Below are 12404 nucleotides of genomic sequence, written 5' to 3'. Positions count from 1 at the left end.
GAGGCTGTAGGAACTTCGGCTCAGAATCGATGAGCTGGAGTTGCAGCTTCAAACACTGCGAAGCATCAGGGAGGGAGAGAGTTATGTAGATAATGTACATTGGGAGACAGTCACCCCCCCCCCCCTTAGAGCAGGTCCGGGAAGTAGATAGAAGATGTCAGGGGAGAGAAAAGGAAAAAGAAAACGAACAGGCAGACAGTGCAGGCGGCTACTCTTCACCAGGAATCCTCGCGGCATCGTTGCAGAGAGCGGGCAGGCGTCGAGAAATAAATATAAATAACAGGTTTTCCGCTTTGGAAGCTGTTGAGGGGGGATGACCTGCAGGGACCAAGCAGCAGTAGCCAGGTCTCTTTGGCACTGGGACTGGTCCTGCTGCTCAGAAGGGAGGAGAAGAGGAGGGCAGTAGTGATGGGGGACTTGATAGTCAGGGAAACAGGTTCTGTGGAAGTGAGCATGAATCCCGGATGGTATATTGCCTCCCAGTTGCCAGGGTCCGGGATGTCTCTGATCGGGTCCACAGGATTCTTGAGCGGGTAGGAAGAGGGATGAGGTCCTGAAAAGTGAGTTTAGGGAGCTAGGCAGAAGGCTGAAGAACAGGACCTCAAGGGTAGCAATCTCAGGATTGCTGCCAGTGCCACGCCATAGTGAAGGTAGGAATAGGAGGAGATGGCATATGAATGCGTGGCTGAGAAGTTGGTGCAGGAGGGAAAGTTTTAGATTTTTGGATCATTGGGATCTCTTCTGGGGAAGGTGGGACTTGTACAGAGAGGACGGATTACACCTGAACCCAAGGGAGGCCAATATCCTTGCAGGCAGGTTTGCTGGGGTGGTTCAGGAGGGTTTAAACTAGTTTGCAAGGGGTATGGAAGCCAGAGGGGTAGGTCAGAGGAAGAAGTGGATGGGGAAAAGTCAGATCTAACAGGCAGAGAGGCTTTGAGGAAGGAGAAGCAGCATACAGGGTATGAAAGTAGAAAGGTGGATGGGTTAAAATGCAAGAAGTATCAGGAATAAGGGTAATGAACTGAGAGCTTGGATAAGTACATGGGACTACGATATTGTGGCTCTTACAGAGACTTGGCTGACACCAGGGCAGGAATGGATATTGAATATTCCTGGTTTTCAGTGTTTTAAAAGGGATAGGGAGGAGGGGTGGCAAAACTGGTCAGGGACACTATTACAGCTGCAGAAAGGGTGGATAATGTAGAAGGATCCTCTCTGGAGTCAATATGGGTGGAAGTTAAGAAAAAGAAAGGAGCAGTTACTCTACTGGGAATATTCTATAGGCACCCCCCTCCCCACCCACCACCCCCCCCCCCCCCCCCCCCCCCGGTAGCAGTAGGGGATACTGAGGAGCAGATTGGGAGGCAGATTTTGGAAAGATGCAAAAATAACAGGGTTGTTATCATGGGAGACTTCAACTTCCCAAATATTGATTGGCATCTGCTTAGTGCCAAAGGTTTAGACGGGGCAGAGTTTAAGTGTGTACAGGACGGATTCCTGTCACAGTATGTTGACAGGCCAACTAGAGGGAATGCCATATTAGATCTAGTATTAGGTAATGAACCAGGTCAGGTGACAGATCTCTCGGTGGATGAGCATTTGGGGAAAGCGACCACTGCTCCATAACCTTTAGCATTGTCATGGACAAGGATAGGAGCAAAGAGGACGGGAAGATATTTAATTGGGGAAAGGCAAATTATGAGGCTATAAGGCGAGAACTTGAGAGTGTAAATTGGGATGACATTTTTGAAGGGAAATGTACAATGCAGATGTGGTTGATGTTCAGGGATCTCTTGCAGGATGTTGGGGATAAATTTGTCCCAGTGAGGCAGAGAAAGAATGGCAGGGTGAAGGAACCGTGGGTGACGAGAGGTGGAACAACTAGTTAGGAAGAAGGCGGCAGCATACATAAGGTGTAAGCAGCAAGGATCAGATGGGGCTTGTGAGGGATATAGAGTAGCAAGGAAGGAACTTAAGAAGGGGCTGAGGAGAGCGAGAAGGGGACATGAAAAGGCTTTGGCAATTAGGGTTAGGGAGAATCCCAAGGCTTTTTTCCTCATACGTGAAGAGCAGAAGGATGGCTAGAGTAAAGGTAGGTCCGATTAAAGACAAAGGTGGGAAGATGTGCCTGGAAGCTGTGGAAGTGGGTGAGGTTCTCAATGAATACTTCTCTTCAGTATTCACCAAGGAGAGGGGTCTTGATGACGCTGAGGACAGTGTTGGTAAGGGTAATGTTCTAGAGCATGTGGATATCAAGAGAGAGGACATGTTGGAGCTGTTAGAAAATATTAGGACAGATAAATCCCCGGGGCCTGACGGAATATTCCCCAGGCTGCTTCGCGAGGCGAGGGAGGAGATTGCTGAACCATTGGCTAGGATCTTTGAGTCCTTGTTGTCCATGGGAATGGTACCGGAGGATTGGAGGGTGGTAAATGTCTTCTTACTCAAAAAAGGTAGTAGGGATAGTCCAGGGAATTATAGACTAGTGAGCCTTATGTCTGTAGTGGGCAAGCTGTTAGAGAGGATTCTAAGAGAGAGGACTTATGAGCATTTAGAGAATCATGGACTAATTAGGGACAGCCAGCATGGCTTTGTGAAGGGAATATCTTACCTCATGCCTGATAGGGTTCTTTGAGGAGGAGACCAGACAGATTGATGAGGGTAGTGCAGTGGATGTGGTCTACATGGATTTTAGTAAGGCGTTTGACAAGGTTCCGTATGGTCGGCTTCTTCAGAAGGTCAGAGGGCAAGAGATCCAGTGAGGCTTGGCCATGTGGATTCAGAATTGGCTTGCCTGTAGAAAGCAGAGGGTTGTAGTGGAGGGAGTGTATTCTGATTGGAGGGCTGTGACTAGTGGTGTCCCACAAGGATCGGTTCTGGGGCCTCCACTTTTCGTGATATTTATCAGTGATTTAGATGAGGGGGTGGAAGGGTGGGTTGGCAAGTTTGCAGATGACACAAAGATCGGTGGTGTGGCTAGTGTGGAGGGCTATCGAAGCTTACGGAGGGATATTGATAGGATGCAGAGCTGGGCTGAGAAGTGGCAGATGGAGTTCAATCCGGAGAAGTGTGAGGTGGTACACTTTGGAAGGACAAACTCCAAGGCGGAATACAAGGTTAATGGCAGGATTCTGGGCAGTGTGGAGGAGCAGAGGGATCTGGGGGTTCATATCCATAGATCACTGAAAGTTGCCTCACAGATGGATAGGGTAGTTAAGAAAGCTTATGGGATGTTAGCTTTCATAAGTCGTGGGATCGCGTTTAAGAGCCGCGAAGTAATGATGCAGCTTTACAAAACTCTGGTTAGAGCACACTACTGTGTCCAGTTCTGGTCACCTCATTATAGGAAGGATGTGGAGGCATTGGAGAGAGTGCAGAGGAGATTTACCAGGATGCTGCCTGGATTAGAGAGTATGGATTATGGGGAGAGACTAAGGGAACTAGGGCTTTACTCTTTGGAGAGGAGGAGGATGAGGGGAGACATGATAGAGGTATACAAAATATTAAGAGGAATAGATAGAGTAGACAGCCAGTGCCTCTTTCCCAGGGTACCAATGCTCAATACAAGAGGCCATGGCTTTAAGGTAATGGGTGGTAAGTTCAAGGGAGATGTCAGAGGGAGGTTTTTCACCCAGAGAGTGGTTGGTGCATGGAATGCGCTGCCTGGGGTGGTGGTGAAGGCTGATACGTTGGTCAAATTCACGAGATTGTTAGATAAGCATATGGAGGAATTTAAAATAGAGGGATATGTGGGAGGAAGGGGTTAGATAGTCTTAGGCGCAGTTTGAAGGTCGGTACAACATGGTGGGCCGAAGGGCCTGATTGTGCTGCATGGTTCTCTGGTAAAGTACATAGTTCCCTGAAAGTGGTGACACAGGTAGAGTGGTGAAGATGATGTGTGGTGTGCTTGACTTCATTGGCTGAGGCATTGAGTATACAAATTGGGACACCATGATGTACAAATCGTTAGTTATGCTACACTTGCAGTACTGTGTGCAGTTCTGGTTGTCATGCTATAGGACAGATGTGATTAAGCTAGAGAGCATGCAGAGAAGATTCACAGGAATGTTGCCAGGACTGGAGGGCTTGAGTTGTAAAGAAAGATCGGATAGGCTGGGACTGTGTTCCCTGGAGTGACGGAAGCCGAGGGGTGACTTTGTAGAGGTTTGTAGAATAATGAGGGGCAATAGATGGGTAATTTAGAGGGCATAGATTTAAGGTAAGGGGGAAAGATTTCACAGAGGGTGTATATGGAACAAGCTGCTGGAGGAAGTGGTAGAGGTGGGTACAATTAAAACGTTTGAAAGCTATTTGGACAGGTACATGGACAGGAAAGGTTTGGAGGGATATGGGCCAAATGCAGGCAAATGGGACTAGCATAGATGGACACCTTGGTTGACAGGAATGAGTTGGGCTGAAGGACCTGCATTGCTCTATGAATCAGTGAACCTCTGAAAAGAAGGAATACCACTTCATGAAAAATTAATTTTCTAAATCCAGCATAAGGTTGAGAAGATGGTTCCCACTGTTCTGTAACATTCTGAGATTCTGCTCAATAAAAATAGTGCAACACACCAGAGTTTTGTATTTTTCAGTTTGCTAGAGTAGAAATAATGCTTTTGCAACACTTCATATGTTTGTAAAGAACATGATAAATTTCTGGACTATTTGTCAGGGGGATTGTAGAATTTTGAATCCTAAACAACTAACAACTTGTGAATGCCATGAATTGATATACACAAATGCCATTGACCAGCCGATGAAGCTAATGATTCTGTGAATATGATCTTTAATTTTACTTCTAATAAGGCCAGAAGCAAGCAAGTTAAATGAAATAGCAATGAATGTCAATTATAGAATTCAGTTAAAGCTGAAGAATGTTTCAGGAGTTATGTGGTTATACATGACCAAACACCATTGTGCTATTACAGCGCCAGCGATCGGGGTTCGATTTCCGTCGCTGTCTGTAAGGAGTTTGTACGCTCTCCCATGTCTGCGTGGGTTTCCTCTGGATGCTCCGGTTTCCTCCCACATTGCAAAGACGTACGAGTAGGTTAATTTAGGTTTAAAATGGGCGGTGCGGACTCGTTGGGCCGGAAGGGCCTGTTACCACATTGTAAATAAAATTTTTTTAAAAATTAGAAATAAAGGACTGCAGATGCTGGAATCTCGATGAAAAACACAGTGATGCTGGAGGAACTCAGCAGGCCAGGCAGCATCCGTGGAGAAAAGCAGGCAGTTACTTCTTCTGAAGAAGGGTCCTGACCCGAAACATTGACCATCTGCTTTTCTCCACAGATGCTGCCTGGCCTGCTGAGTTCCTCCAGCATCATTGTGTTTTTCACCATTTATTTACTGCTTCTGAAGCACCAATGATGATGTTCATTTGATGCCATACAATTTAGCTTTGCAGCTCCTATAGTTACAGATGCACTGGAGTTGCATTCATTATGTTGCTTAGAATCCCTGTTGGTCAATATCCATCCATTTTTCCCTTGTGCCTTTCATACCAATTTAGCAATGGTGTCAACCATTCTTGGAATGTAACCAATAAAGGCTAATCTTCTGTCCTGACTGTTGCAGTTAATGGTGGTATTTGTGCTGCCTAAAGCACAATTCCATTCATTGCTTTGAAACATCTGCTGTTCAAGATCCATTGCCCACATGCTTGCTGAAGTTGTTCAGCATCTGTTGGATGCCTTTCCAGGACTGCCTCATGTCTGACCCACTTGGCTGCTGACACTCAAATTATTTCTTTAATCATGTTTCATTTTCACATTGAGTCACTAAGCTTGTATCTATTTGGTGTCCAGTTGTACTATTTTGCCAGAGTAGGTACCAATTTTTGTGGCCTGGTTTTTGCTGCATTGATGTTTCACCTAACTTTTCTGGCCATGTCTGTCAAGTTGCTAGGTGAATGGTTATCACAATACTGAATAGGGTGTGGAGCAAGTGATTTGGCCTTTGCTGATGCTAGTTTTTATGAATCTGTTGGTTAGTGCACTTCCTACTGTCGGTGCACACTTTATTTTGTGACACAGATGCTGGTCACTTTCCAACATGACTACGCTGAAACTATAGCATACCAGTGTTACCAACTGCTTTTTGTTCAATCATTTGTAGTACAAAGAATAAAGATCTGGTGAATGCAAGATCTGTTCTTCCTTTTCTCAGAGTCTGGTATCAACAGTTTACTAAGTTCTATCCCCTGCATTATGTCTCATCTGTACGTAAAATATTTCTCAAAAATGTGATGCTCTTCATTTGTTTTCTTATTTTAACTATGGAAGGTCCTACATCATGCAGTGTAATTTAATCACAATAAACATCCAGTCCAATATAGATAAAATCAATTCCTCTTTTTGGAGGTTATCTGATGGGAATTATGTAGAAAAGTTGTGTTCATCAGTTTTTCCTATATCTTGCTATATGATGAAAAAGGAACCACCTTCACTTTTGAATGAACATTAGACTTGTGCCTCATAGCGTTTGCCTTTTTCTTTTAATTTCTATAGGCATTCTTGTATTTTCTACTTGCTGCTTTTATTTCTGCTTCAGTCTATTGAGCACTGAAACTTGTTTTATCATTACTTGCCAAGCATTTAACTGCCTTGTCTCTTTCAATGCATTCTTTTTTCTTGCACTTGATAAACTTGGGAAAAGATGCTTTTACCAGATTGAATTTGGCCTTTTACTGCTCCAAATTTGCATGGCATGATTTAGTCCTCAGCCACTCCTTGTTTAGATGTGCACAGCTTCAAGGCACCAGTCTCAATACTTAGTTTCTTAATGGCAGTCCCAAGTGTCTCCTATGTTGTAATGCAAGTTTCCATCTTTACAGAACCAAGTTTAATAGCTGTAGTTTAAATTCCACATTTGGTATTCATTCTCTGGCCTTGAAATTAACCCCCTGTCAACAAGCGTGCAGTATAGTAGGAGCTGCAGGTTCTGTTCTGCTTCTAGAACTTGCTTCCATGGAAGTCAATGGGGCCATTTTTTTTTCCAAAAACAATGAAAAGAATTGTTACTTTGTGTGCATTTAGTGCTAGCAATAGTGGGTTAATTTCAAGGCTTCTGTCTTTTTTAATTCTCTACTGCCTATTTCGTTGTCATCTGCTTCCATAATTTGATTTAGACTTGTAGAGCTATACGGCATAGAAGGAAGCCCTTCTGCCCACCACGTCCATTGCCAACCTTTTTGTCTGTCTACACTAATTCCATTTGCCCACATTAGGCCTGTGCCTTTGTGTGCCTTGCCTAAATGTCTCTTAAATGTAATGATTGTATCTGACTCTATCGCCTCCTTTGGCAGTGAGTTCCAGATAATCAACTACTCCGTGTAAAACAAAAAATAAATTTCCTCTCAAATCCACTTTTCAACTTCCTTGCTCTCACATTAAACCTATTCCCTCTTGCTTCTGAATCCTCTGCCATGGGGGAAAAGATTCTGAATATCTGTCCATGTCACTTATAATTTTATATAACTCTATCAAGTCACCTCTCAACCTCCTTTGCTCCAGGGAAAACAAACCCGGCCCATCCAGTCTCTCCCCATAACTAAAGCCCACCAATCCAAGTGACATCCTGGTAAATCTCCTCTTCACTTTCTCAAGTGCAACCTCATCCTTCATCTAGCATTGCGACCAGAACTGCACTCCATATTCAGAGTGCGTTACATCTGTGTAGAATTGGTCATCTCTGGTGATGTCCATGGCATGAAAAGACTAAATATGACTTAAAATGGAGGAGTTGTTTTTACAAAAGGAGATTTTGATTTTTGTGGTCTTGTGACGTTCATTGCCTGTTTTGCCTTATTGGATACTTTTGTGCGTAAACAAGGTTCTACCCATTACCAAACATTCCAGTTGAAATTGTTCTAAATCTTCAACCATTTTCATATTTTGTATTAATTTTCTGTGTTCACATAATTTTAAGTAATTTCTCACCTTCTGATAATTGGGTTCCCACCACAAAAAGGCATCAATTTGTGGAACTCAGCCATATCTGCTGTGCACTTATAAACATTTGGTAACTTCATTGTTTGTCCATTAATGTCACCACTGCTAAGTAATGTATCTGGAACCTTGCATGTAGCAGTCAGTTATCCATGCTTTTCAATCCAGAAGGACACATTAGGTTGCCTCACCAATCAAGAGTGTGGTGCCTTTCACTTACTAGTACAAAGCCTCAGGTTCTGCTGAATCATCATTGTATGCCTCCTTGTGTTGTAGAGCACATGGAGCACAGTACAGCATCTAAGATGATTGTGGGCAGTTTCAGGCATCAAGGGCCTGATTGGGGGTGGTGGGGTGTCATCTGTTGGCCAGAGATTGGCACCGTGGTGCTTGTGGGATGATGGATGGTGAATAGGTCCTTATTGGGCTGGTTGGGAGTTTGCAGAACAATTAGGGGGTTGGGACCTAGTGGTTAAGGGGTGTGATTAGTGGTTGGGAAATGGTATTATGGCAAGGTAGCCCAAATGATATAACATGAATAAAGAGGCACCTGAGAATGATCCCAGCCCAGAATAGCATTGCTAAAAATCCAGTTGTCCCCAGCAGACAAATGACAGCTATTCTGGTACCATCTGGACCAATTTTTCAGATGATGCTCCAAAGGAGTGTTATGAGAACTGACATAATTTGATGCATGTATGGCGTGGAAAGTGTAACTCATGCCAGGAATTGCCCAGTCATATTTCCAGGGGGATGTGAAAGGAATCAGAGAAGACTGTTGCACTTCACTTTGGTAATAGGCACTTTCAACTGAAATAAACAGTGGATGGAATCTCCAGCCAACATATCTCAGCAACAATCAGATTGTTACTTTTCTCCCTCGCAGAGCTATGAAGGAAGGGGACTCGGGCAAAACAACCGCAATGATTCATTATCACTGATAAGATTACTGCTGAAAATACACCTGAAATTCTTTGCAGTGAATCCTGGTTAAGCCTCCTTAGCAAAAACAAATAAATTACCTGTCATTTTCTTTTGATGTAGATTGAGTGTCAATTATTGATGAGATAGCAATATATTATTTTTGTTTCCCTGGTATCTCAAAGTTAGATCGAATTTGTATTATCGAAACACATGGTGTTGTTCAAATTGTCCTGATATTGGAAAAAAATGAAATATTTCATGGTCTTGGGGTTTACAGCTTTCAAAGGGAATGGAAAGGTATCACAACCAAATAACCTCCTGTCCTCATCTGGTTTGCCTCAGTCTTGAAGTGTTTGCAGCTGTGAGCAATAATTTAGTGAGCTTTCAAATTAGAACTTTGTGAATTGAATACTATTGCAAAATTAAATAAATGAACTGTCAGTTCTCTATGCATGAATGTTGGTATTATGCTATTCATATAATCATTTTGTCTGTTTTCTGGTTTGTGGGATTTTTTGTGCAATTTGAGGTGCTTTTAAGTTTGTTTTAATCTTCCCACAGCATGAGGTTTTAATCAGTTGTTGGGTTTTTTTTCTTCCTTTTCCATGCATGCTTTATAAAATTTTAAAAAAATGGCAGTCAGCAGAGCACAGGGGTGCTTGGGACACTCAACAGGCCAACCCCCATCACTTGAGGGCTCACCTGGCAGCTGACCGACATGGTGGTTCTGTACAGGTATTTTCTGTTTCTTCTGCATGTTTTCCTCTCCTCCCTGCATGCTTGTGTGGTTCTTTGGGCACAGTATAGTTCCATTCCTGGACCAGCGACTCCACCTCTACTGAAAATCATTCCAAATGTGTCTACCATGTGATGATGTATTAACATACAAAGAGCTTGTACTAACCTTGACTTGTTCTTCCTCCTCGCCAACGGTCCACCAACACCATTACCCTCTCCTTGTCTGCCTCTTTATACACCTGACACGTTGATTAAAAATCAAAAAAATGCAGTTTGGGACTATTACAAAATAATTGTTCTAATGAACTTGTTTGAGGACTTTGTTCCTTATCTTGATCCATAGAACCCTTTGCAAATTCTTAAAAAGGCCAAATGATCACTCATGTTGAAAACTGTAATGATGTGTACCTGAATCACAGATTAGGGCTTACAGAACCATTTACAGATAATTAAATTTTTTAAATTCTGTGTAGTCTGGACAGCATTAAATTTACTTTGATTTTTAATCAGATGGAACAAGAATATAATTTTATTTTGTTTTAACTGGATCTGTGTGAAGATTCCAATGATCAGAATCAGATTTATTATCACTGACTTGTATGTCGTGAAATTTGTTTTTTTTTAAATTAAAATTGATGTCATTATGTTTAGATTAAAGCTAGATATAGCTATCCGCTGATCGATGTCATTTCATTAATATTCTGTAAGGCAGGGCTCTAGTTGTCAAAAGTAAAGATGTGAGGGGGAAAGGTATGTCATATCAGAGCTTTGTGTAATAAAATGCAAACATTTCTGTTTGAGCCTAATATACCAGCAGTTGAGCTGTCAGTCCATGCCATTATGGTGAAGACTTAATGGAGGCCAGTAGCTTGTAACAGGGGGATAGGGCTTCATCGAGAAGATACGTGGCACATTGATTTCAGGGATGGAAATAAAGAGCAACATCGTCGTTTTATATTTTATTCATAGGGGCAATCCATGATGTGTTATAAATCTTGAGGGCCACATTTTGTATGCAATCTCTCCATATAAAATTGTAAAGTTATTATCACAACTGTCCTACAAATGAAGGTGCATGACAGGAATGGGGGACAGAATTGTGTTCACGTGGCTAGTCCAAGCAGTCCCTGCCCATTAAACCATTTCAAATGGCACATTGTCTACCAGAGGTGAGACTGAAGCAGGGAAAAGCTGGGATTTTGGTGTTCAAAATTACCTAGGTTGTTGAGGGAATCAAGAAGGAAAAACAATTTCCGCTGGGAGGTGTTGATAGGGACAAGAAATGAAGGTAATTGACAAAACAACCAATGTGAAGATGAGGAAAATATCTTTTCAATGCAACAGGTTCTTACCCTGTGTGTGTGCATGTGAGAGGGGTACAAATAAAGTATGCACATACTAAGTATAAAATAATCTGATATTCTCATATGTAAGAAACTTTGTCATGCTGGTTCAAAAGCATTAATGACAAGTAGAAGTAGAATAAATTTTTACTAGTGTAACATTTCCCCTTCTAGCCCATTGAATCTGGTATCAATTGCATGAGAAGTTACTGGATGTTTTCTCTTAAGCTTGTATTGCATGATTGCATGAGCATCACTGGGATGGTTAGTGGATGTATGCATGTCCTTTGTATTTAATGTATGCACTTGTTTTGTGTGGTGAGCAGAAACAGCAATAACAATATGAAAGTGCTTATCTGCTACTACTACTGTTACCTACTCTGTTCTCAATACTGTTTATGTAATTGTAGCACAAATTCATGCAAATAGGTAAAATGTAACATTGTGCATGTACTGTTTGTTATGCTATGGGGAAGGTAACTTTTCCCACGTCAGTGTAATTTGTTACAGAAATTTTCCCTTGCTTTTGTTCACTTAGTAAGTTGTTGGTAAGCAGCAGTAGCATATTTCTTCATTTCCGTGTTGAAACACTGAGTTTATATTTGAATATTCACCAGGCCAGAGATTGCAAGCCATAATATTTCAGCATCTTTTCCCTTTGTGAAATTAAATGGCCTAAGCCACATGGGTTTATTCACCAGCAAGAACAACTTGCATCTAACTTTATTGTAGAAAGTTGGGCGTTTCACGAGAATTGTAATCAAAATGTGACACCTTATCAAAGGAGAGAAGGAAGGATAAGCAAAAAGCTTGGTCAAAGGTAGTTGTTTACAAGGGAGGCTTGCAGGGTTAGGCAAGGAATTAAGACTCTGGTCTATGAGGCTGAAGGCAGTGTTGCCAGCAATGGGGTGAGGAGAGCTTGGGTATGTACAGGAGGGCAGAGTTCCTAGGTCTGAGGCTGAAGGAGTTAATGGGGGTGAGAAAGGTATGTGAAGACCAGATGAGATCCTTAACTCTGAAATGTTGCAGAATGGGCAATGATGCTATCATTTCTCTGGGTGCCATCTCCATTTCACCATTACCCTCTTCTCTTTCCTATAGTTTTTAGCTCTAGCTCAACATCCATTTTTCACCAACAGCACTTCTATACAATGCTTTTCAACTTTTTTTTCTACATTGAAGACATGAATTAAACGCATGTTTGTTAATTTTCTGCAAAGTAGGATGAGTTTACCATAGGTTTTATTCTGCTGAAGGTCTCCATTTTTCCCCATTTCATTACCTCTGGCAGTAACAAGAGATTTTGTCAATGACTCTACAGCATATTTTACACTCGTGCACAAAAAATACAGATCTGTGCTTAGGTAAATTTCCTAGCACAAGGCAAGTTTATGTCATAAACAATCATATTAAAAAGTCACCAATTTAAGCATCTGTTTTCTTT

The 12404-nt window shown here is 42.2% G+C and overlaps 1 protein-coding gene across 10 annotated transcripts in view; it reads left to right on the top strand.

The window, feature by feature from the left end:
- The window catches only part of LOC127572438 (casein kinase I), a 180866-nt gene that overhangs the window by 147640 nt on the left and 20822 nt on the right, over nt 1-12404 (top strand). For 6 of the 10 annotated variants that reach the window (XM_052019699.1, XM_052019695.1, XM_052019704.1 and 3 more), the window contains one exon: nt 9519-9614. The exons of the other annotated variants lie outside the window; for them this stretch is intronic. In XM_052019699.1, coding sequence (XP_051875659.1) covers nt 9519-9614 — 96 coding nt within the window. The remainder of the gene's footprint in view (nt 1-9518; nt 9615-12404) is intronic. 10 annotated transcript variants of the gene reach the window in all.

Source organism: Pristis pectinata, chromosome 7, assembly GCF_009764475.1.
Source record: "Pristis pectinata isolate sPriPec2 chromosome 7, sPriPec2.1.pri, whole genome shotgun sequence".
In the NCBI taxonomy this organism is placed as follows: domain Eukaryota; kingdom Metazoa; phylum Chordata; class Chondrichthyes; order Rhinopristiformes; family Pristidae; genus Pristis; species Pristis pectinata.
Note: the sequence above shows the minus strand (reverse complement) of the source record. Positions and strands in the feature narration are given on the sequence as shown.